Raw genomic sequence first — 27,550 nt, 5'->3', positions numbered from 1 at the left:
GCCAGTGCTGGCTAGTGCCCCCCTCCCCGTGTCCCAAGGGATGTGCCAGTGCCGGCGAGTGCTCCCCTCCCTGTGCGCCAGGGGCCTGTGCTGTTCCCGCGGTTGCAAGGTGCATCAGGAGCGGGCGCTGGAGGATGGCTGCGTGAGCAGAGGCAGCTGAGGATGCTGGATAAGCCACAAAAAAGGGGGAAAAGCCAGAAGTGGACATTGCCTAAAGCAGCCTATGGACGTACCCAAGGCTGAGGGTATCTGCCATGAGCAGGACTACTTCAAGGCTCCACCATCTGCACAGCCAACTCCAGGAACTCTGCCAGAGCCAGGCCAGCTTCTCAGGTGAGATTATTTGTGCTCTAGAAACCTTTGCTCAAAGGCTGTCAGGGTCTTGCCACAACACAGCAGAAGCCTCCATGATCTCCAGCAGGCTCCGGATCTCCATCACAGCACTTTAGGAGGAGCAAGCTGGAGTGGAGGACACACACACGCATCTCTCAGCTCTGTGGCACTGGTATAACCCTGAGATCTTCCAGGAACATGTGTCCCAGGGTGGTGGAGTCCACCAGCACTTGTGCCAAGGTGGCAGCATCCAGCATCAGCCGGATCATCCCCCATCCCAGTGACGTGTGGCACTGGTGACAGGGTGACCTTACTGCCTGTCCTGCGGGGACCTGGGCCTCTGCCCACACCTGGCCACGTGCAGGGATGCAGAGCAGACAAATGAGCAAGAAGTGAGATGAGAGGAGTTGAGCTGTGTCCAAGCTTAAAGGCAGGTTCAGGCTATGGGCAACACAATGTCAGCCCCCACTTGTCCCTTGGCCTGCTCAGGCAGCAGCCAACAGACACATCTTCCAGGAGGGCCTCAAAACTTCTCGGTGACACCTTTTGCTGCAACCTGGTCCTCATTATTTCTTAATTAGCCTTCCCAAGAAATCAATTACCAGCGGCATGTCTAATTAAGTGCTCCAGGAGCTGATCATCTCCTTCCTGTTATCTGCTGAGGTGAAGGACTCGATGTGCGTGCTGGGGTTTGGCTTTCCCCATTTCTTCCACCTCCCCAACTGCAGGAAAGGAGGAAACGCAAAGGGCTGGGTTGTTCTTGCAAACCCAGGGCTCCTTTCTGTGCATTAGGCAAGCCAAAGAGATTAATTAGCTGTTAAGTGAAAGTGCATAATGTTATCATTAGCTGTTGTGTGTAGTCTTTCCTGGCACCATTTGCTGTCCTAATAACAGCACTAATGTGCTACTGCTGCTTCCCCAGCTCCAGCCTTCTCGTTTCTAATGCTGTAGGAAGAGCTGACTGCAGTATTTTGGTGCTCACTGGCAGTCCCACCATGGATGGTAGCCACCAAGCCGAGACAGTGCTGGAACCACTGTAGCAGGAGAGCCCAACCTCGAGCTGCCTGTGGCCTTTGAGGATCCGTGAGGCTCACGGGTGTGTCTGCTGAGCCATTCTGCTGCTTTTGAATATAAAGGCATCTTGACAGCTTGGTACTGGCTCAAAGGTTGAACTGCATCAGCTGGCTTCAGTGTCCCAGAGTGGGGACACCATGGTCTCAGATTCCTCAAGAGTTTGGGATCACACATCCACCAAAACATGCTCCTCATCCTGTTTGCCACCAAGCCAGGAGACAGCAAGGAGAAGGGCAGAGGAGAGGTCTGCACTACTCTGACTGCCTGGTGCTGGGGTCATAAGTGGGCTTGGGAGATGCAGAGTCACATCTTCAGATGGCCAACCCCAGGGGTATTGCTGTGGCAAGAGCTACCTCACAACATAAGCCCTGCAGATGCTTTCCGAAGAGGTTAGAGACAGGAACTGCACCCTGTGAGGCATTGGCTCTCCCTTCCCAGCTCCAAGCAGTGCTGGGTGGGGAGCACATCATTTTGAGTTGGATTTAAACAACATTTGAGAGCAAAAGGCTGTTGCCAGCCTCCCGTGTTTGGCTCTTAGACACTGGCAAAGGCGTGACTCAGGACCCTGGGATGTATTCATGTCTCAGCAGAAAGTGACGAGTTGACTGCGACCCATTTTGATGACACATGAAGTGAAACAAGTCTGACGGGGTTTGTGCGGGCAGACGAGAAACCCAGACTCATTTAGACCGTTTGATTGGCACTTGCTCGACTGTGCAGCTGCTTTTGAGCCCAGCCATAATCTCTTCTGACATCCCTCAAGCTGGTCCTCACCTGCTCGAGCAGGATCAGGCCCTCCTCATTCACAGGAGGCTCAATGAGCACTGTTGGGTTAATGTGGTGAGCATCCCCTGCTAATGAATGACCTGCAGGTGATGTGTACACAAGCAAAGCATCCATACTCACTTCCCATCATAGAGAAAACTGGCAACTGGCTCTTTTCTGAGGCAGAGTTTGCTCAACCTGTCCTTTACCCTGGGTGCTTCCTAAAGAAACAAAAGCAAAGCCCTGACTCCTTTTCTTCATCTGTGGTCCCAGTAGGTAGCCAGAGCTCCCAGCCACTGAAATGCTTCATTGGTGACCACGATGCCAATACAGCTCCTCCCTCCTTGTTTCAGCTCACAGCAAAGGGCAGCTTCCATCACTTCTCCCTTCCTCCTTCCTCCCCTCAGAAAACCCTGGGATGAAGGAGCTGTGCAACAGAACAATACAGAGAGTGGCAAAATCCACCAGGGAAGGGGAAACAACCACTCAGACAAAAGAGCCAGAAGGCTTCTCCTCTCAGCACAAGAGGTTGTTTCTGTCTCAGCCCCATGTTCCTATTCAGGAAGACCAAGGCAAGCTGGGCAAAGTGAAGCAACTCAGCTCCTCACTTCTGCGGGCTCAGTAGTGCCATGAAGTTTGAGGCTCAGAGTAGCTTTTTCCCAAGTAGATACGTGTGGAAGGGGGTCCCTGTACCTCCAGCATCCAACAGAGAAGTCCTCACCCCCTCCCACACCCTGCAGCAAAGGGTCCTTTTCCAGGCACTCAGCTCATCCCAGCTGGCTCTCTGGAGCCTCACCACCGCGGGTCTCCTCGGCAGGCTACTCCTCAGGGACTGCCAGCATCCATGCTTCCCTTCCTGGGGCTGCAGGTCTTCCCCTGTCACTGCTGCATGGTGTCACTTCTTCACAAGGCAAAATACAGAGCCTGGCTCTGTGCTGTGCTGCCTGTAGGACAGATGCCCACAGAAACGTCCAAAGGGCAGATGCCCCCTCCCTGTAGCCTCTCCAAATCCCTCCCGCAGCCGATGGAGTGGCCTGGCTTCCTCCAGAGTGTACATTCGTCTCATCTAGTGCATTAGAGGAACTCCACTGGGTCAAATCTTGCTGTCCCTTATCCCGGTGTTAATCCAGAATAGCTCCATGAGCGTAAATGGACCCACTCTGTTCTCCCAACAGTGTCAGGGATCAGGAGCTGGCCCATTAACAGCAGCTATAGAGAGCCCAGAACTGGCCTCTCCCCCGCTGCATGCTGGCAGCATGGATTTGTTTGGTGCAATTATCTCTGATTTACACCAGCACAGGGACAGAATCAATCTTCCTGAGCTGGCCTGGCCATTGCTTGACTCCAGTTCCTACTGGTCTGACTGCAGAGGGGAAGGAGAGCAGCCAGTGGTGGCAGAGCATGGAGCAGAGCTCAGGCCTCTCAATTTCAGGCATTGCAATGAATCCATCAAATACATTCTTTGTCAGTGGCATTTGGTTTCCCCTGCTCCCCCCACCCTCCCCAAACCCCCCAACAAATGGTATTTGGAAGATGACAGCCTGTGCGCTTGGCCGTGCTCAGCACCACCACAGCTCCATCCCCACAAGGATCCAGAGGCAGATGGCACTGGGCTGCTGCTGGTGGCCATGTTCAAACCCTGCACTGTCTTCACAGAGTGACTCAGGGTTTATTCTTGGGTACAAGACACCAAAAAGCCAAATTATGAGCCCAAACCCATGTGAGAGCAGCATTTGGGGCAGTGCTGGTGGGCACTTGCCCACCTCACTTGAAGCATATCAAAGTGGAGCAGTTGAAGAGGCAGACAGACAGGGAGCCATGTCCAGAGGACAGTTCACTCCTCTGAGGTTGCAGGCTCATGAAGCTATCAGCCTGGCACCTCTGCCAAGTGAAGCCATCCTGCCTGCCAGTCCCTGCTCTAGGTCCTCCTCTGCACTAGCATAGGGAATGGAAGGGAAGAGAAGGGAAGAGACCTACATTTAGACCACCTGTCTGGCCAGAGCTGATCAGAAGTTACAACATATTCTGTCCTTAGACAATAGGTCTGGCAAAGTGAGGCCTGGCCAATTACCTTAGATTAACAACCTTACAGGGTCTACATTAGGTGGGACAAACCCCACCCTTCATTCTCCAAAAGCAAAAGAGCATATGTGTGGTGGTTTTGCTATGAGATCCCTTCTCAACATGAGGGCATCTTGGCTTTCCAGTATCTTGAATCCTGGGCAAAAGCCCTTGCAGGTACACCTCATGGTAGGCTCCTGGGACATAAAATCTTGCAAGCACAACAAATGGGCAGGATGCCACTGGGACCTTCTGGAGAAGAAGGTGGAAGGGGCAGAGGGGGCACAGGCTGTGACCTTGGCGGTGCTAAAGGAATGCTGGGTGACAAGCCATGGACAGCTGCTTTTGTGCACGGTGGCTGGGGCAGGATGGGCATGAAATCAATGCAGGTCACTTCTCAAACACCCTACCAAGTGCTTCACACTCATGCACCTGTCCAGCTCTACGGAATGGCTGCTGTGCAGCAGCCTTGTGGAGATTTAACTTGCATCGACTCCAAGATTAGCTCAGTGAAGCCTAATCTCATGTAGGTAGAGATAGCCACGCAGTCAAACATCCCCCCATGCAGTGCTAGTGAGTTCTGAGGTTCTTCCCTAGGTACTTCTCTAAGGTGTTTGGATGTGATTTGTTTTGTTGATGCTAATTTAAAACTTTTAACATTAACCTTTGTGACTGGTGTGAGCTGTCAGTTCTCTGCGAGTGTTAGTTCACTCCCAGCTCACTGGGAGCAGCAATACACTACCGTCACTGAGCTCTAGGATTTGCTGTAGCTTGCTGTTGTTTTCTTTTCCCCAGTCAGGAAGTTTCCTTCCTTGCCCTCCCCAGGTCTTCTGGGCTGAGATGCTCCACTTCCACTTACAGTCCTTTATTGTAGACCACAGTCTTACTGGTGGTGGCCATTGCGATTTCGGGCTCCAGGTGAGATGTCTCAATCTGCGAAATCAAAGAGGCAAGGTCAGAGTGGGTATCACACTGCTGTGCTGCAGCAGGAGCTCAACAGATCAATAAGGTGCTCTGCATAAGTCCAGCAGGCAGATGCCACAATGTCCATCAGGCCTTCACCCTCTTGGCTGCATGTGCTGTACTCAGCTCAAGTCTCAATGCGGCCCTGCTTGGGCAGACTCATATTGCATGGTCTGATGCTCACTCGCCACCTTGGGATATTCCACCAGCTATGGAGTGCCTCTGAGAATCAAACAGATCCCACCCATCGTTTGACAGGAGCTGGCCCTTCCCCTTCCTGCAGTCAGGGCCCTCTTGAATGGTGTAAGCAGGAGTCCAGTCCCTGCAGGCATGGGGCAAAGCCCTGGGCTGCCTGGTGACAGCCCAGCTTCTCTCAGCTGCTGCACCATGGCTTGAGACCCTCCAACAGGGATGGATCACAGCTGAGCCTACCCACCTCAGGGATGGATCACAGCTAAAACCTACCCAGCCCTTCCTCTATATCCATACAATGTCCAGCCCTTGCCTAATTATTTCCTTTTTCTGGCTTTGTGCAGAGCTTTCACAGAATCCCAGAATCCCAGCATGGTGAGGGTTGGAAGAGACCTTTACAGATCATCTGCTCCAAACTCCCTGCTAAAGCAGGGCACCCACAGCAGCTTGCCCAGTTTAAAAGGGACGTTGAGATGCTTGAGCGTGTCCAGAGAAGGGCGACGAGGCTGGTGAGAGGCCTTGAGCACAGCCCTATGAGGAGAGGCTGAGGGAGCTGGGATTGTTTAGCCTGGAGAAGAGGAGGCTCAGGGGTGACCTTATTGCTGTCTACAACTACCTGAGGGGTGGTTGTGGCCAGGAGGAGGTTGCTCTCTTCTCTCAGGTGGCCAGCGCCAGAGCAGGAGGACACAGCCTTAGGCTGCACCAGGGGAGATTTAGGCTGGAGGTGAGGAGAAAATTCTTCACTGAGAGAGTCATTGGGCACTGGAATGGGCTGCCCGGGGAGGTGGTGGAGTCGCCGTCCCTGGGGCAGTTCAAGGCAAGGTTGGATGTGGCACTTGGTGCCATGGTCTAGCCTTGAGCTCTGTGGTAAAGGGTTGGACTTGATGATCTGTGAGGTCTCTTCCAACCCTGATGATACTATGATACTATGCCCAGGTGGGTCAAAATCTCTCCAGAGAAGGTGACTCCACAGCCTCTCTGAGCAGCTTGCTCCAGGGCTCCAGTACCCTCAAAGCAAGTAAGTTTCTCCTGTTCAGATGGAACCTCCTGGGTTCCAGTCTGCCCACTGCAACTTCTTCCACCACTGGGCACCACTGAAAAGAGCCTGGCACCATCCTCTTGACCCTCTGCCTTTCAACATTGATTAGCACTAATCAGATCTCCTCTGAGGCTACTCTTCCCCAGGCTCAACAGCCCCAGGGCTCCTCACAGAGCTGCTCCAGGCCTCTCAGCACCTTTGGCGCCTCTGCTGGACTCTCTCCAGTAGTTCCCTGTCTCTCCTGATGTGAGGAGCCCAGAACCGGACCTGCCCTTGCTCAGCAATCGCTCCAAAGCTTCCTCTGCGCGGGATGGATCCGTGGGGCTGCCGGTTCCCACCACCAGACCCCGCTCCTAGCCGGGACCTCTTGAAGCCCTGACTACTCTTTTTTTTGCATCCCTCTCCGGGGGAGCGGAGGCTGCGGCTGCCACAATGCTTTAAGGAACCCACGTTAAGGGAAAAAACCCGAAAATGCTTTGGGGGAGAAAAAAAAAAAAAAAAAAAAAAATGTTTAACCTAGTTAGACAAATTAGCAAAAATTTGTGCAAAACAATTTAGGTATTTAAAATATTCAATGTTTTTAAAAACTGGAGAAACTGTTCTTAGCTTTCAGCTGCAAAAACCCAACAAAATATAACATCAAAGCAATCTTAACATGAGGTGCAACATAACCCTTCAGCAAAGCTGTTAAACAGCTACTGAGGCATCATGGGAAATAGCACTTCATTTATTCAAATGCACATATGTCAGGTTTTTGCACCATATGTCATTCCAAGCTATTTACAGTAATAATTAAATCTTAATCAACGTTTAACCTCTGTAAAATGTTTGAAGGGATCTAATCACCCTTCAGACTGCACTAATGAAGGAGAAATATATAAACATAAAAAGCAAACGATGCGGAGAGAGAGAGAGAGAGAGCACCAGAAAGAACAGTAATTGCAAAATTGTATTTCTTTTCAAATATAAGCAGCAAATTATGTAAAGTAAGCCAGGGAGTATTTTAAGTGAAGACATCTTGGGTGTCAGAGGTGTGATCAGCTAATTTTGTACTGCTATCCATAACAGATGTAGCATATTTTCTTTTAGTGCCATTATTAGCAACTTCACCATTCCTTTCTGTGCTGAAGCACAAAGTGAAGCATTGTGCTGGGAAGAGCACCCAGCAAAGGTGCAGGAGAGGCGAGGCTGGCTGACAGGATCCATTTTGAGAAGGATTAACTCCGATCTGCTGGGCTCTGACGCAGCTTTTCTGCCCATTGTTTGCTTGTTTTTCATCCAGAGATGGAATGAAAAGCTCCGAGGCATCGGGGCTGGGTGGATTCACCCACTGGCATCACAGAACCATAGGGCATGGAAGGGACCTCTGGAGATCATCCAGTCCAACTTCCCTGTTTAAGCAGGGGCACCTGGAGCAGCTTGACCAGAGTCACATTGCCCAAGTGGAGTTGGAATCCCTTCAGACATTCCACAACCTCTCTGGGCAGCCTGTTCCAGTGGCAGTCTCACAGGAAAGAAATTTTCCCTCCTGTTCAGATGGAAGTTCCTGGGCTCCAGTTTGTGCCCACTGCCCCTTGTCCTGCCCACTGGGCACCACTGAAAATATCAAAGTGGGAAGTGTGTTACAATGACTTGGAACTGGGCAGTCCAACCCTTAATGTTCATGCCAGCATGGCATTGTGAAATGGATGTGGAGACCAAAGAGCTTCTAGTCAAGTTTCTTTCATATCAGCTTCAGCGTCAAAGAAGACTCAGACTGCAACCGTGTGCTGGGCTGCAGCAAGAGCAGTGTGGCCAGCAGGGCAAGGGAGGGGATTCTCTCCCTTAACTCTGCTCTCCTGAGACCCCACCTGCAGCATTGTGTGCAATTCTGGAGCCCCCAGCATAAGAAGGACATGGAACTGTTGGAGTCAGCCCAGAGGAGGCCACAAAGATGCTCAGAGGGCTACAGAAGCTCTGCTATGATGACAGGCTGAGAGAGTTGGGGCTCTGCAGCCTGGAGAAGGGTTCAAGGAGACCTTAGAGCAGCCTTCCAGTTTCTGAAGGAGGCTACAGGAAGGCTGGGGAGGGACTGCTGACAAAGTCTTGTAATGACAGGACAAGGATGAATGGGTTTAAAGTGGCAGAGGGGAGATTGAAACTGGATGTTAGGAAGAAGTTCTTTCCAGTGAGGGTGGTGAGACACTGGCACAGGTTGCGCAGGGAGGTTGTGTAATGCAGAATCACAGAATGTGATCTTTGATCCACAACCTCCCTGGAGGTGCTGAAGGCCAGGTTGGATGAGGCCTTGAGTGACCTGTTCTAGTGAGAGATGTCCCTGCCTATGGTGGAGGGTTGGAACTGGATGAGCTTTGAGGTCCCTTCCAACCTAAACCATTCTATGGTTCTATGATTCTATGTCCATGCTGGGAACCTCCCCAGCAGGGAATGCCTACCATGGAGAGTGTTCTGAAGAAAAGGTTCAACTCTGTTGGGGCTACACTGATGGGACCTGCCCAACCCTGTGTGGGGTGACTTTGGTCTTCCAAATTGAGTGCCTGTCATGGGACTGGGTTTGACCAGTGCCCATTCTTTCTCCCAGTGGGGTAGACCTAATGTGCTGGGACAAAGGATGGATCCCCTTCCTGGCTTTGGCATGACAGCACTGAGGTGCCTACCAGTGAAGGGCCTTCAACAATGAATCTGGGTGAAGGGAAATTCAGAAGGGATGCAAGGTCACAAGCAGCACCCAGAGAAGCATGGCATATAAGCTCTGCTCCTAGAGAGTGCTACAAGGCTTGGGAAAAGAAAACAGGTTTTCAGGGTGACAACTCTGTAAGCATCAGCGTAACACTGACCACTCAGTGTCCTGACACAGGAGACACTGCACTGAGGCAGTGGGAGAAGGGGGAATCCTTCACTCCCTGCGAGCTGACCAGAGGCTTTGCCATAGGTGCAGGGAGATCTTTGCTGGGCAAAAGTGCATCGCAACTCATCCAGAAATGTGGCCGCTGTTGTGCTAGCCACAGCCCATCACAACACCTGGGAGCTGGGATGGCTTGAGGATGCTCCTCCTCCCTCCAGCACATACGCAAGAGATAGGACACGAGGAAGTGGCCTCAAGTTGCGTCAGGGGAGCTTTAGGTTGGACATTAGAAAAAAAATTCTTCTGTGAAAGGGTTGTCAAGGCCTGGACCAGCCTGCCCAGGGCAGTGGAGGGATTTAAACCCCTCCCCATCCCTGGGAGGATTTGAAAGCCATGCAGATGTGATGCTGAGGGATGTGGTTTAGTGGTGACCTGGCAGTGGCTGGACTGAATGACCTTAAAGATCCAGCCCAAGCAATTTGATGGCTCTAGGTTTCTAAATTCATTCATTTACGAAGGGGAAAGGGAGGAGCAGTGTCCCCTGACCTTACTCGAGCATCTGTTTATGCCCCAGCCTCAGCCGGGTGGCGCCGGCAGGATGACAGCGCTGGGCTTTTAGCAGCGCTCCTGACCCGGTGCAATCCATCCCTCTCAGGGAACAAAGCCACCGGGGAAGGGAATCGCCTCTCGCCGATGCCCACCGCACGCCAGCTCGCTTCCCCCCGTTCCTGCCTTGCAGTGGAAGCCTCTCTCCTCTCATCAGCACAGACAAGGCTAATTGGGGTGATAAAGAACTGGCTCCGAGAGCTGGCGTGGGCTGGAGGAACAAATGGTGCGGTGGTCACAGCTGGTGCTGCGGAGCCGGGAGAGGGAGCGGCTGCGAGGCAGGCTCCCGGCGCCCGGAGTTCCGCCAGCCCGTGCTGGCGGCGGGGCCGGGGGTTGCCTGTGTTTGGGGTGCGCTGCTGCCACGGGGGCAGCGAGCGGGCACGGCCGGTGAGGCGGAAGCCGGCAGCAAGCAGATGCTTTTTGTTTGGGGTTGATACTCATTTCTATCCCAGCTCGGGAAAAGGTGTAGAAAGGAATGTGCTCCGAAGAGTGCAGGGAGAGAGATAGGTCTAGGCTGGCTGCCAGGGATCCTGGAATGATATGGAAGGCAGCTAGGGGAGACAGGAGCAGATGGATTTGGCATACAGCTCATCACTCAGCCAAAAAGAAAGGAAAAAAAATGAGGAGGGGGGAGAAGAAGGAAGAAAGCAGCCAGTTTTGGTAGGGGGAGGGTCTTGAGGACTGACGGATGCGGCAGTGGGAGCTGGGGGAAGGGAGGATCAGGCTGGTCACCATGTCTTCTGCTGCTGTCTTGGTAGTGCCAACAAGGAGATGTGGTGCTGGCCTCAGTTCAGAGCCTAAAAGGACTTTCCCAGCTCTTCCAGCAGCCTTCAGCCACCTCCTCCTGGGCCATTAGACATCAGGGCAACAGCCGAGGGCAGTGCCGAGCCAACCGAGCTCTAGGGAAGCTTGGTGAGATGCCACAAAGGTTAATAAATGGCATCATAGGATCACAGAATCACTTTGTTTGGAAGACACCTTTAAGATCATCAAGTGCAACCATTACCCCAGCACCAAGAAGGACCAGCAGCTGTTACTTCTGCAGTGGTGGGTTCTGTGTACAGCTACACGGAAAGCTGAGATGCATCCAGGACTGCAAACAGCCTCTGCTCTGCCCTCAGTGTTCTCAGTGATAAAATACTGCTTTTCCCTGGACAGGTGAGCTGCTTCTCATCAGCCTCACCATGGTCACCAGGCACCTCTGCTTGAAGCTTGTTGCAAGTCCTGTATGAAAATACCTCTGGAGAGTTTTACTGAGCCTTCCTTTCACCTTCAACCCTTGGCCACCTAATGCAACTCCACTGAAAAGCAGAGCCTCATTCCATTTTGGGCCCTTCTTGGGCCCAAAAACCAACCTGACTGAGCTTCTGATCATCTTGTTCCCACAGTAAGACAGCCTAAATGTTCTTCTTTCAGGTATTTTAGATCTCCTGTTCTTCCTTTAATTGACAGAAGCCTAAAGAATGCTGATGGGGTCAAAATCACTGATCTGGACCCATGCTTCATTTTATAAGGCTTTCCAAAACTGGAAAATGTATACAGAAGGATTTAAAAACAGAGACATTTTTTTCCTCTCCTCTCTTCAGATAAACTCTTTCAAAGCCTTTCTCAGACACCAAAAAATTAAAGCCTTGGGAGTCTTGGTGGATGAGTTCCCCATGAGCCAACAGTATGTTCTGACAACCAAGTAGGCCAATGGCCTCCTGGAGTGCATCTAAAGCAGCCCTTGTGAGTCCCCATGTGTGGTACCAAGTCCAACTCTTAGAGAATGCCAGTCCCTGGGTTCAGATGCATGCCTTGATGTGTAAGACAAGAGGCAATGATCAAGGCAGGATGGTGAAAAAGGAAACTCTAACCTCTCAGAATCACAGAATGGTGGAGTTTGGAAAGAAAGTCTGGAGATTATCCAGACCAACCCCTCAGTTGAAACAGGGGCACCCACAGCAGGTTGCCAAGGATTGCAATGTCCAGGTGGGTTTGGAATCTCTCCAGAAAAGGAGGCTTCACAACCTCTCTCTCTGGGCAGCCTCACAGCAAGGAAAAACTGATATTAAACAGGACTATTGCTTGAAATTAATTCCATCTCCATTTTCTCTCTCCTCCTAGAAACAACAAAGAGGAAAGCTGGGATATTTTGCTGTTCAGGTTCTTGAGAGTTATCCATTTCACAATCTTTTTTTCTGTTTTCCTGCTGTGGAGGCTTTGACCACCAGCATCCACCTCCAGCTGCCTGCAGGACAGGACAGGAAGCAGAGGTTCTTCTCAAGAGCAGGCTGGAAAGGGTCTGAATGTGGCAGCACACATCCCCCGCTATGACATGTGTTAGGTATGAAGTGCACCAGTGATGGTGTCAGTGCCACAAGCTCTTCACACTCTCTCACATCTGCAGACACCTCTGCACCGTCCCCTGAGAGCGTCACTGCTCTGCTAAAAGCACCCAACGCAGAGCGTCAGCAGCACCTTGGCTGCCATCAGCAGGAATATTACTCGACAGATGTTCCAACAGAGATGTGCAACTGCCTCTGAGACAGCTGCAGGGCTAAGATGTTACTGTCCTCACCTTCAGTGGGACCAGCTGCCCTGCAGCACAGAAGTGCTTGTAGGATTCATGGGTCACTAATGGGACAGTAGCTTAGCACAGAATCATAGAATGGTTTGGCCTGTCCAGCCAAACTGGGAATGTTTCCAGGGATGCAGTATCTACCACCTCTCCAGGCAACCTGGGCCAGTGTTTCACCACCATCACAGTGATGAACTTCTTCCTTCCCTTGTTTACTTTAAAACCATCTGTCCTTATCCAGTCACAACAGGCTAAAAAGTCTTTTCCCATCTTTCTTATCATCCCCTGAAATGTCGCAATAAGGTCTCCCTGGAACCTTCTCTTTTCCAGGCTGAACAACTCAAACTTTCTCAGACTTCCTCCATAGCAGAGGGGTTCCTGCCCTGAGACTATGTCCTGCTCCTTCACTGGTGACCTTAGCTGTGCTGGGTTAACAGTTGGACTCGGTGTTCCTTAAAGGCCTCCAACCTACATGATTCTGTGATCAAGGGTGGGAGTTTTTCACTTCAGTTTCAGGAGCTGCACCTGAGCACACTGCAGCTTCTCCAAAGCCAGTCCCAGGTTGAGGCTATAGGGTTAAAAAATCTTCTGGGAACTAGAAGATTGTTATTCAATCCCATAATTCTGCTATCTCTTCATAGACTCACAACAAGGTCAGCTCGTGCTCCTTTCCTCCTCCTCCTCCTGCTCTGTGTGTGTGGTGGGAGCCACTTCATTGGGAAGAACATGTAAGCAGTAGGCCACCAGAGGCTTGTTTAGGCCACTTTGGATGGTAGAGGCATTGGAGGGGGGAAGGATTGGAGCACTGGGAAGTGTAGATTTAGTTTTTGGGATGGGGGAAAATTCAGTGGGGTTTGCCATGGATGGGGTAATTGCTTTGTAATGTCTACCACTGTATTTTTTCTCTGTCTAAATATAATTATGTATTTTCTCTCCAATTTGATTTCAGAGTTTAATTTCTGTCAGCTCTCTTTAAAAAGTATGACAATAACACCTATCACCAAATGGCAGACAATAACACCTCTCACCAAACCCCAATGCTTTCACACACAAACCCAACATTTTCATCAGCTGGGAAGGTGGAAAGTGTTGCATCTTAGGCTACTGCCCAACTAGGCTGAAGCAAAGCACAACTTTCCCTGCGTCCCAGAGCCCAGCAGAGGGTTTGTTTCTGGTGCTCTAGAAATGACTGATGGTAACAACGTCTCCAGATGGGATAGTAAAGTATGACAGGAGACACCTTAGGCTGCTTCCCCTGCTCGACGTGTCCTTGCCTGTCCTGGAACACACCAAGCTCTACTCCAGTGTTCATTCACTGCCTCACACCACTCCAGCAGAAAGACACCAGCTCTGACTATCCAGTTCCCCATGAGAACCCTTCCAGTGTCTCCAGGTGACATCAGTGATGCAAAGAGTGGTAAGATAAATGAAAACAACTCCTGGGAGCTGGGTTTGGTTATCACTGTGCTTGGTTAGGCCCTCTCGAATCTTCCACCATGGTAACTCCCAGCAAGAGACCATCTCAAAGGCATTGCAAAATTGTGGGCTTGAGTTCTTCTGGGCAGAATGGTGGTCTGCAGCACAAAGAACTTCAAAAACCTAACAAAACCAAGGAAAGGCTTTGAAAGGACAAGCCTTCAAATAGCAAGATCAGAAACAAAGGTTCTTTTGTCTCTCTCCCAGAGAAAGATATCTCCAGTTCTCTCCAGCAATCCAGGAAGAAGAAGGGCTTTCCTTCCTTTCACACTGTCACTGGCATCCAGGAGGTGCCAGCCTGTGTCCTTGGTGAGCATGGCACTTAGTTCTGCAAGGCTTCACAAAGGACCAAGGGGTAAGACAGCAGGAATAAAACACATCACCTATACAGGGGGATGTAGAAGCCCAGGTATGAGGCTGAACAGAGAATCCAAGTGAAGCTGTGATGGAGCAAAGCTAAGCCCATGGCTCAATGTGTCTGCCATGAAGAGAAGAAGCACACAAAGCACCTTTGCAGGAGCTAAGATGCCTTTTCTGCTTATGTGTAGGAGATAAGTGCTCATGAGAGAAACTCTCAGCTTGCCTCACAGATCTCCCTTCTGCAGGAGCTCTGGAGAGGCGGATGGCTTAGGCTGGTGCCACAGCAGAACCACAGCAGTGCTGACCTCAGGTCACCCAGCCTCATGGGCTGGCCCTTCCTCACAAACCTGCTTGAGCACAGCATTCAGTACATAGCAAGCAGCAAAAGAAATTTCTTCCTAACTTGATGGAAGAAGCCTCATATGCCATGATGGAGACTGTGCTGGGGAACATTCAAGCCAACTGATGGGTGGAAAAGTCATCAACCCACTTAAAATATGATCTTGAGAACCTCCAAAATTGCAGAGTTCAGGGTCATTGCTCCTGGCAGCAATGAAAGGCATTTATGAATAGACTCGGAGTCATTGGAGGCTGGATGAGGCACTTAGTGCCATGGGTTAGTTACTTAGAAGGGTTAGGTGATAGGTGGGACTCAGTGATCCTAGAGGTCTTTTCCAACCTGGTTAATTCTGTGATCTCTCCTCCTTCAGAAGAGAACATCAAACCCCGGAACCCTCCTGCTCTCAAGAGGGAAGAGCATGATGAGCATTCCAAGGGTTAGGGATGTTGCTGCTGGTTTAAAGACATTAAGTAAGCTACTCAGGATCCCAACCTCCATCACATCTCCTTTCCTTGAAGACCTGACAGCTTCCCTAGGAACAGGCTCCTGGATTGAAATGATTCAAAAAGCAGTTGCAGATAATTACAGATACCTGTGCTTGGGCAGTGATTGATTAGGCATTTTTGGCAATCAGCACAGCTAGAGCAGGCGAGTCTGGACAAGTGGCCACCTTCCTTAGCTTCTGCCTCAGTGTCTCACTTGGAGCAGCCTGAGCTGTGGCTGCTTCAGATGAGCTACATCAACTGTCTCCTAGAATGCAGAGCAGGATGTGTCCAACACTGCAGAAAGAGGGGGACAAGCCAGCAGCAGAGAATCATTTTGGTTAGAATAGACCTGTAAGATCAGCAAGTCCAACTGTTAACCCTCCCAGGGCACCACTAAACCACATTTCTCAGCACCACGTCTACACAGCTTTTCAGTCCCCCTAGGGATGGTAACAGCAGCACTGCCCTGAGCAGCCTGTCCCAGGGCTTCACAACCTTATCAGTGAAGGCATTTTAATTAATGTCTAACCTAAACCTTCCCTGGTGCAGCCTGAGGCCATTTCCTCTTGTCCTGTCACTGACATTGGTCCTCCTGGCCATGCCACTGCTGATGCAAGCCAGGATGTTGTTGGCCTTCATGGCCACCTGGGCACATGGTGGCTAATGTTCAGCCAGCTGCCACTCAACACCTTCAGGACTTCTTCCACCGGGCAGTTTCCAGCCACTCTCCCCTAAGCCTTGGGCATTCATGGGCTTGTTGTGACCCAACCATACACAACATCATGAAGCATCCTTGCTGTGAAGCCAGGCAAAAGCCAGGGAAGCGCTGGGGACAAACCCAGTTCACCAAATAGAGGCTGATGGTGACCAAGACGGAGGACTGAGTTTTCAGCATGAGCTGGCACAGAGCTCTTGGCTTTCAGGCCAAGAAGAAACCAGCAAAGGAAAGACCTGTAGGAGGACTGCACAGGACAGGAGGAGACAGGGAGAGTGAGGAATTTTTGAGGGAAGTGCTTCGGGAGGAGCCACTCTGTTTACTGTAGGTGCTGCTGAAAGGTGTCCCGAAGAAAGACAGCAATTAACAGGCCTGGAAAAAAATTGGCTTCTTTCCACAAAGTGCCTTTTAAGTGTGTTTTTCGAGCCAGCTGAAGGGTTAATGTTTAGCTGTTTATCCGGAGTTGTCGGATGTCAGCTCTTTCTTTTGACTCCTAATGGCTTATAGCCATCAGGAGGTGAAGACTCCTCAAAAGAGACGGTGTCAGGAATGTTTTTTTATGCCCACCAGCACCCACACACCTGCAGGAGCCTGTGCTTGCAGGACAGATAGTTTACATACTTGAACCTGTATCCCAGGGACAGAGATATAAACATGAAACCAGATCCCGTCCGACAGTGCTGCCGCAGCCCCTGGGCAGTACAGCAGGGGTCTGTTCTCCCACACCCACCTCCAGTGACCATAAAGAGCAGTTGGGTCCAAGCCGTCGCTTCCCAGCACAAACAAGCTCTGCTGGTCCAGGTTATGATTTTAGGGCCAGATCCTGTAAAGTTCTCAGCACCTTTGACTCCTGCAAGCGCTGGAGATGAAACAAAAGGACCACTCCCGGGAGCAGCCTTCAAAAAGCAGCTCGGTCACAAATCAAAGCCCCTCAGACAGGGAAGGTGAGAACAAAGATGCAGGCTCCAAATCAATCAGAGCGCTGCTCACTCGTGACCTTCCCCAGACAGAGGTGTCATTGAGCCTAATAATTACACCACAAGGTACAAACAGGCTGAGTAGTTGTAAATTCAACCACCCCAACGCTTCCTAGGGGCCTGCCAGGAGCAGGAGCAGTGGTGCAGCTGATGCCCCTGACAACTGGATGTGTCCTTTGCCTCTTGGAAAGGAGGACTTTTGCTCCCAGAAGTGACTGAGCCCTCCCGATCCAAACTCAGCAGGCCTGGGAAGTGCTGTGATTTCCAGAAAGACGTGGCTTAAAAACACGTGGAAAGGGGATGATGTCCTGAGCCAGAAGTGCTCTGTGCTTTGTGAAACTGCTTCCTTCTCTCCTGGCCACGTCTCACACAAGCAATCCCACAGCAAGGGGAGTTTCAGTAGTGCCAGGACACGAACTGAAAGGGCATTGCACTGAAGCATGCCATGAGGCTGGCAGATGGGAGGTGGCCCAGCCGTGAGGCAGATGCTGTGTCTGTCAGATTAGCACCCATGGCTCTGCATCTGGAACTGCTGCTGCATCCAGCCAGATGAGGGCAGAAGGAAATTGCTGTGCCACAACATCTTCCAAATCCTCCTGCTGCAGGCCCAGAAAAGAGCTTAATAGAGCATCACACGGCAGTGTGATACAACAATGAGAATCTGGGGTGTTTCAAGGCCGGGGGGAAACAGGGATCTCACAGTCAGACAGAATTGGGAACTGGGTCTGATTTTCAGAAGCTCTCTGCAGAAATATCAACCAGCTTGTGAAGTCCTCCCTGAAGCAGGAGGGAGCTTGCAGCTGTTGCCTCTGCAGCTTAGGCTGAAGCATCAGCAGAAGCAGAGGAGAGGACTGCTAAGATGGAAGTGTCCCCACATGTTTAGAAATACTTTCATTAGGGAGGTCTGCTGGAGAAGTGGGTCTGGGGCATGTGAACCTATGTCACACAATCACATAAGGGTTGGAAGAGACCTTTCAAGGTCATTTAGTCCAACCTCCTGGCAGCCAGAAGAGACATCTGCAGCTAGATGAAATTGCTCAGAGCCCTGTCCAACACGATCTAAAACATTTCCAGGGATGAGGCATCTACCACCTCTCTGGGCAACCTGAGCCAGTGTCTCACCAACCTCACTGTAAATAACTTCTTCCCTCTCTCCAGTCTAAAACTCTCTTTTTTAGATTCAAACTATCACCCCTTGTCCTGTCACAGCAGGCCCTGATATGAAGTCTGTCCTTAGCTTTCAGATCAGCTCCTTTAAGTACTGAGAGGCCATCAGAACATCTCTCTGGACTCTTCTCTTCTCCAGGCTATACAACCCCAACACTCTCAGCCTGGCCTCATAGCAGAGAGATTTCAGCCCTCCCAGCATCTTTGTGGCCCTAGATCATAGAATAGAGTCATAGAATGGTTTGTGTTCAACTTGATGTGGAGATGATGTGGAAAATAAAGACACTCCTTCCTATGTCAATATTTACTTTTCCAGGAGAGCAATTGGGTCAGTAGATAGGAGAGGAACCTTGGATGAACCTCTTGATGCTTCTGAAGTCAATGATGGAGGCATCATCTGTGTGTCAGTATGAAATCCAATCTTCAGGGCACAGCCTGAATCTTCTGCAGTCTTCTAAAGACACATACCACTGAGCTTCCAGCCTCCTGCCAATCCTCAAGGACCTTGTGCCTCCTCTTTTTCAGAGAAGTTCCTTCCAAGATCAACCTTCATCCCAAAGGAAGACTTTGGCCAGCACACTCAGGTTCCAAGACTCTCAAGAAACTGTTCCTCAGGCCCAGAAGCAAAGAAAAACCACAGAACTTCTCACTTCTCAAACATTTTTCCCCATAGCAGCTGGCGAATCCTTTCCTTTGCTTCGCATCCAAGTTGGACAAAATTACTGCAGAGAATCCCTCCTGCTCCCCTCCCCCCCATGCAATGCAATCCCAGGGGAGAAATGGTTTCATGGGGACCTCCTGCTGTCTTGCATCTGATTTCCCTCCTAAGTATGGTATAGGGAAGCGTCTCGAGGCCTATGGCTGTGACCTCCATACAGCTCTTTTGTCAAGTGCCATTTCATTAAAAAATCAGCCTTTTAACTGTGGACACATTTCAACCTCACCAAATCTGCTAATTATTGACAGTTGGTGAAGAGGAGATTTCACTTGTTCCTCCTGTTAAACTGCATCTAATTAGTAATTACTGGTTCACTGTCATCTTTACTGCAATAATCCCACTGCACATTGGCTCATTAACCTTTTGCTTTTCTAAAGCAGCCTGCCAACAAGATGAAGGCTAAAACAGATTGGAAAACAATAGCTCAGCCTTGGATTTAGGCTGTTTACTCCCCTTGTCCTGGAGATCCAAAAGGAAGATTATTTTTAAGGAAAGGCTTTCAGCTGAAATCAACCTGACTCCAGAAGTTGGCCCATTCTGCCCAAACCAGCAGCTGAGGCCTTTGAAACAACCCACAGGCAGGACAAGCTAGGGGATGGCTGCCTGAAGAGGTTGCAGAGTCTCCTTCTCTGGAGAGATTCCAGACCCACTTGGACACTGTGATCCTGGGCAGCTCACTCTCAATGACCCTGCTTTAGCAGACAGCTTGGACTAGATGATCTCCAGAGGCTCCTTCCAACCCCACCATGTGTGTTTCTGTTACTCTGTGGAGAGCCATCACCTCTTGCCTCAGCTCTGCTTCCCACCTGGGCTTATCCTTTATCCCTTTAGGGTATGTTTCCAGCTCCCTGGAAGTTGGGCAGCATCCTCTTGGATGCTGAGAAAGGGATGATCTGGATGAGCAGGGACCAAAGGGTGGCGAATCGGTGGAGCAACCCCCTGGTTCTTTCTTTTTGCTGCTACACTGAATTTCATTTGCACAAGTCCCATTTTCAGTTTGGAACTGTCACAGCTGTTTCTATTGGCAGTGCATAGCTGAGTAGGAGTTGTCAGTGGGGATGCTGGAGGATAGGCGGTTAGAGAAGAGATTCCCCGGGGGGCATGGGAGGCAGTTGGAGGTTGTGGGCTCAGTGCATTAACTAGATGTTTCTCCTCAACTTAACAGCAGTGAAGTACTTAATGCATATAGATGCAGTTAGGTCCTGGAGTTAACACTATGTTGGGTGCCAAGTGTAATTCTCAGCACCTTCAGCATGCTTGTTGCAAAGAGCCATGTCTTCTCCTAACAGGCCTTCCTTTTGAGGTGACCTTGGTAAGGAGCTGGAGCATGTCCAAAGGACAGTGCCAAAGCTGGGCAAGGGTCTAGAGCAGAATCACAGAATTAACCAGGTTGGAAAAGACCTCTAAGTTCATCGAGTCTAACCTATCACCTAACCCTTCTAATTAACTAACCCCTGGCACTAAGTGCCTCATCCAGCCTCCTTTTAAACCCCTCCAGGAATGGTGACTCCACCACCTCCCTGGCAGCCCATTCCAATGCCAATCACTCTTTCTGGGAAGAACTTCTTCCTAACATCCAGCCTGAACCTGCCCTGGTGTGGTTTGAGACTGTCCTCTTGTTCTGTCCCTGGGTGCCTGAGACAAGAGCCCAACCCCACCTGGATACAACCTCCCTGCAGGTAGTCGCAGAGAGCAATGAGGTCTGCCCTGAGCCTCCTCTTCTCCAGGCTGCACCCCCCCAGCTCCCTCAGCCTCTCCTCACAGGGCTCTGCTCCAGGCCCCTCACCAGCCTTGGTGCCCTTCTCCGGACACATTCCAGCACCTCAACATCTTTCTTAAATTGAGGGGCCCAGACCTGGACACAGTACTCAAGGTGTGGCCTGACCAGTGCTGAGTACAAGAAGTCTTGTGAGGACAGCCTGAGGGACCTGGAGTTGTTCAGCCTGGAGAAAAGGAGGCTGAGGGGAGACCTTCTGGCTGTCTAACACCCTAATCAGGTTGAGGGTTGCTCTCTTCTCCTAAGGAAGAGGTGATAGGACAAGGAGAAATGGCCTCATGTTGCACCAATAAAGGTTTAAACTGGACATGAGAAACAATTTCTTTCCGACAAGAGTTGTCAAGGCCTGGCCCAAGCTGCCCAGGGCAGTGGTGGAGATCCTACCTCTGGAGGGATTGAAAAGCTGTGTAGATGTGGGGACATGGCATAGTGGTGGATGCAGCAGTGCTGGGTTAACTCAGTGATCTTAAATGTCTCTTCTAACCAAAATGATTCCATGATTTTAAACCAGGTATAGGTCTGAAGCAGCTCCAGCTGATGGCACAAGGTATTTATCTCACACATTCATGAGTGCAGGCTTCAATTCTGCTGGAAAACCCATTCTAAGTTTGAGCCCCTTTAGAAGAGTGGACCAAAGGTGGTCACTCAAGCTCCCAAACTAAACCAATAGCATATCAGCTCATGTGCTTGCTCTCTGAGTGAAGGAAAAGGACTGGGAATGTGTGACTAAGGGCAGCATTTGGCTCAGTTACAGTTCTGGAAGGCTTGCTGCTCAGACCATAGTCATATTTCTGGAACAGAGCAGGCCTATTACACGTTGTTGTTAATAATTTACTCCCTGGGTAGTGCTCATTATGGCAGCATCATCATCCTTGTGCTGCTTCACCTACTGTGCCCAGCTCTGGAGTCCTCAACACAGAGGAGCCATGGACATCTTTAACTAGGGCTGACATACCTCTGCTGTGAGGCCAGGCTGAGAGAGCTGGGCTTGTTCAGCCTGGAGAAGAGAAGCTTCCAGGGAGACCTTCTGGTGACCTTTCAGTACTTAGAGAGGCCTTAGAGATCAGGAAGCTGAGGACAGACTTTTTATCAGGGCCTGCTGTGACAGGACAAGGGGTGATGGTTTGAAACTAAAAAAGACAGCTTTAGACTGGAGAGAGGGAAGAAATTACTTACAGTGAAGGTGGTGAGACACTGGCTCAGGTTGCCCAGAGAGATGGTAGATGTCCCATCCCTGGAACCATTTCAGGTCAGGTTGTCTGGGGCTCTGCGCAACCTGCTCAAGCTGACTGCAGGGGAGTTGGGACTAGATGACCTTGAAAAGGCCCTTCCAACCCAAACTATTCTATAACTATTCTATGATCCTGCATTCTGACAGATGTGCTTTGCAAGGGAACTCAAGATTTGCCATGCAAGCCCCTGACGCAAAGGCACTGGACAGATGGGCTCAGGTACTTCGCTTGCCCTGCTCACTCGAGGTTTTGCAGAATGGAAGGAACATCCTTTGCACAAGCACACACTTCTGAGGAACACACACAGAACTGGCAGACTAATCAGACCAGGCTGCTGTGAAGGATCTGATTCCTCGGTGCCAACAGATGTGGAGTCCAGCTGTGTGTGTGCAGCTCCCTCCAGCCGAGCAGAGCCAAGCTCGCAGCAGGTAAAGAGCTCCACCAGCAGCTGTAGTGGTTTCTCCTCAGTGCCACAGAGCGTGGGCAGGGAGTGCATCATTCTGTTTGATCTGCTAATCAGTGCTGATTCATGTTTACACTGCAGATAACATTGCATCTGCTCCAGAAGGTCATTTTCGAGTGATGCTGCACTGATGCCTGCAGTTGGAATAGCCTTTGAAGGAAGCCAGGCCTTAATTTGTCCTGTGGGCTGAATTCATTCATCTGTGAGCAGTAACATAATTTCTCAAGCTCTACTACCAGATACTCTGCAGCATGAATTCCCTGTCGCCCAGAAAGCTCCAGCACAAAAGGAATAAAGACCTCTGGAGCCTTACTTTTAGGTAAAGCTACAGCAAGGAATAATCACTTTTGTAGCACCCAAAATGTTTAGCTCAGAATTTTTGAGCTAGACCAGAGCTAATTCTGCTCAGGGATTTGACTTCCCAGCTCAGGCTCTGCTCTCTGAGGCACTTTCTGCTGTTCAGGGCAGGGTTGCACACCCAGGAGCTGCTTCTGGCATGCTCCAGAGCTCAGATCCTCTCACAACAAAGGAGTCTGCCCTCATGTTCAGATGGAACCTCCTTGACTGTCATTGGTGTCCACTGCCCCTTGTCCGGTCACTGGACACCACTTAAAAGAGCCTGGCTCCATCCTCTTGCCTCATTAGCTCTTGCACAGCATTGCTCAGATCCCCTCTGGGGCTGCTCTTCTCCAGGCTCAGCAGCCCCAGGGCTCTCAGCCTTTGCTCTCACAGAGCTGCTCCATGCCCCTCAGCATATCTGTAGCCTCCACTGGGCTCTCTCCAGTAGTTCCCTGTCTTGAAGTGGGGAGTGCAGCTCAAGATCTGGAAATCCTGCTCAGTCATTCATAACTAAAACCTCTGAGCAGAACCTGGGATCACAGCAAAAACCTGAGGGGCAGGGAGCTGAGGTTGAGCTGATGCCAAAGTGATTAATGTGCTCTGCGGATGTATGAAGCAGGCAAATCACACTGCTCCTACAACTGGTACTTGTGCAACTCCTTACTGGAATATTGTGTCTGGCTCTCATGGAAGGGCTCCAAAAAGGATGTTGGCTAATTAGAAAAAGTTTAAGGAAGAGCCATATGAATCATTAAAGCTTCAGAAAACACGTCTTTTAGCAAGAGATTCCAAGATTGAGCTATATTCTGTTTCTTAAAGAGAAGATTAAAGGACAGTTTTATCTCACCCTGTAAACAGCTAGAAGGACAACAAAAAAAAATCTGCAGCACGTTTTTCAGTCTAGCAGACAAGTGTACAACAAGATTCCCTGGCTACAAGTCATGAGTAAACCCATCCAGACTGAAACAAAAGTGAATTAACCAGTAGAGACTGACAGCAATTCCTCAGCAACTGTTCTGGATGACACTAAAGGGACTCCAGTGAAGTCCTTTGCTCTGAGTGAGGTTCTACCTCTCTACAATAGTGATATCTGCAGGTCTATGAATGCCAAACACCAAATGATCAAAATTAATGACAAATCAAAATGCACCTAAGCAATTTGTTCAGCTGACCTAGGTACAAGTGATGTCGTTACTCATTCTTGGCTGATTTTCCTCTCTTCACACCCAGGCTGTGTTTTCCCAGAGCCAAGCTAGAAGATGAAAAGGCAGAAACCCTTCAAGAAGCTCTGGGTACACAAATGTGTACCTCAGGTTCTTTATTTACGGAGAAATTGTTATTTCCACTGTGCTAACACCAAGCAAACATCCCTGCCACGGGAGAGGAGGAACTGCGACACGTTCTCCTCTGTGTGGCCCAGCTCTGACTAAGTTCACATTCCCCAGGCAAGACAGGATGAACCCAGCTGGAATGTCAGAGCAGAAGTCATCAGTCAGAAACCCCAGTGTCCCCTGACTTGTGATCTGACCAGAGCTGATCTGGATATCACTGAGACACTCCTCTGACTGGTGATCAAGCAAGCAGAACATTTTCCTCAGACATTTCAAACCCCACCTTATTCCAGCCTGGTTGTCCCCTGATCCCTGGTGTTTACATTACTAAATGTCCTCCAGAAGGGAGAGGCCTGGAGCAGATCACCCCTGAAGAGAACAACCAATACGACAGAAGAGAAGAAGCTCACACACGTTCATCTTTTACCTGTTAAAGGCAGGTTTGCTGGGATGGAAGCTACATCCCACCAGATGATCCAAACATTGGTTAGAAGTATGGAACAGATGTGTGATATTCCCCTGTGCTGTGAGTGCCAGCAGAAGGCACCAGCATAACCATCACCTGCCCAGTGAACCTTGTTCAAGTGAAAAAGACAGCAGCCAACTTCACTCAAACATGAAGGAGGCCTCACAGGAATGAGAACACTGTCCAGGAGGCCAAACAAGCAAATGCAGTGATAATTCCCCCTGAGCTATCTCATCACAGAGATCAAATGTGTACTGACCTCAGACATCTGTGGGAAGAGACTGATGGCCAAGGGGAGGGCCAGGCCAAAGGCAGCGAGGCACACAAGGCTTTGGACTGGAAGAATCATCCGGGGACGAGACCTCAGCAGTGATGTTCTGCAAAGAAAAGGTTTCATTAGAGCACTTCTCAGGCCAGGGGTGCATGCCATCAGCAGAAGGGACAGGAGTCTTCACCCAGACCCACTGCTCTCCCTCTCTCTAATTAGCCTAGGTTCCTTCTTAGCAGGGCACCAACAAGTTAGCAGTAAGACAAGAGGCAACGGTTTTAAACTAGAGCAGAGTAGACTCAGAGCAGACATCAGGAAGAAGTTCTTTACTGTGAGAGTGCTGGAACAGTGCAATAGGTTGCCTAGAGAGCTGGTGGAGGCCCCATCCCTGGAGATAGTCAAGGTCAGGCTTGATGGGGCTCTGATCTAGTAGTTGATGTTCCTGCTGACTGCAGGGGGCAAGAACTAGACGACCTCTACAGGTCCCCTCCAACCCATACTGTGCTGGGATTCTGGGACTCTGGGATTTCTAACCCTGTTGTGCTCCCTTCAGAAGGTGCCCACCCAAACAAAGCCAACTGGCTCTCCCCACATCAGGCCATGGCACAGGTGTCCTCTGGCAGAGGTGCAAGCAGGCTGCAGGCAGCTCTCCCCGTGCAGCCATGCCTGCAGCCAATGCAAGCTGACAGATTACCTCAGCCCCTGCTACTCCACGTTTCCTGCAGGCTAGCAGCACGCACCTGATGGATCCTGGCGGAGCAGCTGATGTGTGGGAACTTGTTACCCTGCTGCACGCTGCCTGTGTGTCTGAACACTCCGACTCCTCACCCCTTGCTAGCACTGCTTGCTGAAAGCTGTCTTCATCTTGAGAAGGTTTGGGGGAAGTGGGGAAGGAAAACAAGATCCAGAGCCTTAACTCCTCCAACATTGCAGCTCCTCGCTAATAAGCTATCAAGACGGAGTTGATCCTATCAATTTGTGCTGTGAAAGCCAAGCTTCTGTTCTCCAATATTGAGCTGCTTTGTTTTGTATAGAGCATGAGCTAACCTAAAAGGCTCCTGCAGACGCCCTGGAGAATTTCACCCCAGGCAGGGAAGCAGGTTACCTCCCTCCACACTTTTTAACAAATGCCACCTCTGACAATTGCCGTCGCTAAGTGGTGATAACTAACCCAAGGGACGCAGAGGGGCGACTCCTGGAACTGATTTCTCCTCCTGCTTAAGCTGTCGTGGTGCATGGGAGCCCTTGCTGAGAAAAATCATGCCACCAGCATCCCTCCAGCCTCCCTGGAGTACAGTTTAGAAGCAAGACATCACTGCTTATACCACCCCTGACATCTTAATTTGGAAGCTGCACCCTCTTTAATTACTACCCTGTTGGGGACCTTATAATCACCCAAGTAAAAACTCGACCAATTTAAAATGATCCCCAGCACAGTCCCCAGGTGTGATTTCCAGGAGAGCTTCAGACTCAGGCCAGTTGAAATCACAAGGGCTAACCTCCTAATTAAGAAGAGTTAAGGCTTGATTTAAAATGGAGAGGGGACTAATTAACACATGGAGTGTAATGTCTTAATTGGGATTCAGATTCTCAAATTCGTATGGTTCAGGATAAAATGACTCATAATAAGTTGAGAGGTCCACTCTGCCATGTCCCAGGGATCCTTCTTCTCCACACAGATCTCAGAAGAATACTGAATGCTGCATTTGGCTAGCTGTCAAAGAATCCAGACCCCTCTTTTCAGCCATTAGCCTCCCCACAGGAAAGGACCTGATGATCCTAGAGGTCTTTTCCAACCCGGTTAATTCTGTGTTTCTGTATCATACAATCACAGATTGGTTTGGGTGGGAAAGGACCTTTCATCCAGTCTAAACCCTGCTGCAGCCAGCAGGGACATCTGCAACTAGAGCAGGTTGCTCAGAGCCCCAAACAACCTGACCCGGAACGGTTGCAGGGATGAGGCATCTCCCATCTAAAAGATGTCTTCCTTCACTCTAGTCTCCATCTTCCTCTTTCAGTTTCAAACCATCACCTGTCACAGCAGGCCCTGATAAAAGCCCTGTCCCTAGATTTCCTGACAGTCCAACTCTGCCACTGGCATCTTGGAGATCTTCTCAATGCCAATAAACAGCTAAAGGGTAGGGGACAAGAGGCTGGGGCCAGACTCTTTGCAGCAGTGCCTGGTGACAGGACAAGGGGCAACAGACAGAAACTTGAACCCAGGAGGTTCTGCCTGAACAGAAGAAAAGCTTCTTTGGTATGAGGGTGCTGGAGCCCTGGAGCAGGCTGCCCAGAGAGGTTGTGGAGCCTCCTTCTTTGCAGAGATTCCAAACCCACCTGGGCACTGTGATCCTGGGCAAGCTGCTGTGGGTGCCCTGCTTTAGCAGGGGGTTGGACTTGATGATCCCCAGAGATCCCTTCCAGTCTCCACTACACTGTGATTCTGTGACTCTGAGGAGCAGCACCAACAAAGTTGGACTTCAAACTTAGCTTTCAAGACCCATCTGGATGCATTCATAGATTCACAGATTCATGGCACACCAGGTTGGAAAGGACCTCACAGATCATCCAGTAAACCTTCCAGGCTAAGAATATGGTTTAAATGAGCTGGCCCAGCACCCTGTCGACCTGGACCTTTAAACTGTCTAATGTAAGGGAATCCACCGCCTCCCATGGGAGTTTATTCAAATGGCAAAAAATGTTTTTTTGGCATCAAGTCCAAATCTCCTCAGTACCAACTTGTACTCATTACCCCTTGTGTGACCTGTCCTAGTAATGGCCCTGCTTTGGCAGGGGGTTTGGATTCAATGATCTGGAACACCTCTGCTATGAGGACAGGCTGAGCGAGCTGGGGTTGTTCAGCCTGGAGAGGAGAAGGCTCTGGGGAGACCTAATAGCAGCCTTCCAGTACCTGAAGGGGGTTACAAGAAAGATGTAGGAAGACTGTTTACAGAATCCTGCAGTGACAGGACAAGGGCAATGACTTCAAACTACAGCA

The 27,550-nt window shown here is 50.3% G+C and overlaps 1 protein-coding gene across 3 annotated transcripts in view; it reads right to left on the bottom strand.

Annotated features, from left to right (window-relative positions):
- Nucleotides 1-3,697: 3,697 nt before the first annotated feature.
- Nucleotides 3,698-27,550, bottom strand: part of SFXN5 (sideroflexin 5) — a 96,969-nt gene continuing 73,116 nt past the window's right edge. Inside the window, exons 13-14 of one of the 3 annotated variants that reach the window (XM_064151208.1) lie at nucleotides 24,544-24,661; nucleotides 4,991-5,166 (exon numbers count right to left, since the gene is read on the bottom strand). In XM_064151208.1, the coding sequence (XP_064007278.1) occupies nucleotides 5,089-5,166; nucleotides 24,544-24,661 (196 nt within the window). In that variant the 3' untranslated portion in view covers nucleotides 4,991-5,088. Of the gene's footprint in view, nucleotides 5,167-23,339; nucleotides 23,740-24,543; nucleotides 24,662-27,550 lie in introns of those variants that run through there. The other 2 variants (XM_064151209.1, XM_064151207.1) reach the window with 2 other exon arrangements.

Source organism: Pogoniulus pusillus, chromosome 11, assembly GCF_015220805.1.
Source record: "Pogoniulus pusillus isolate bPogPus1 chromosome 11, bPogPus1.pri, whole genome shotgun sequence".
Classification (NCBI taxonomy): Eukaryota; Metazoa; Chordata; class Aves; order Piciformes; family Lybiidae; genus Pogoniulus; species Pogoniulus pusillus.
Note: the sequence above shows the minus strand (reverse complement) of the source record. Positions and strands in the feature narration are given on the sequence as shown.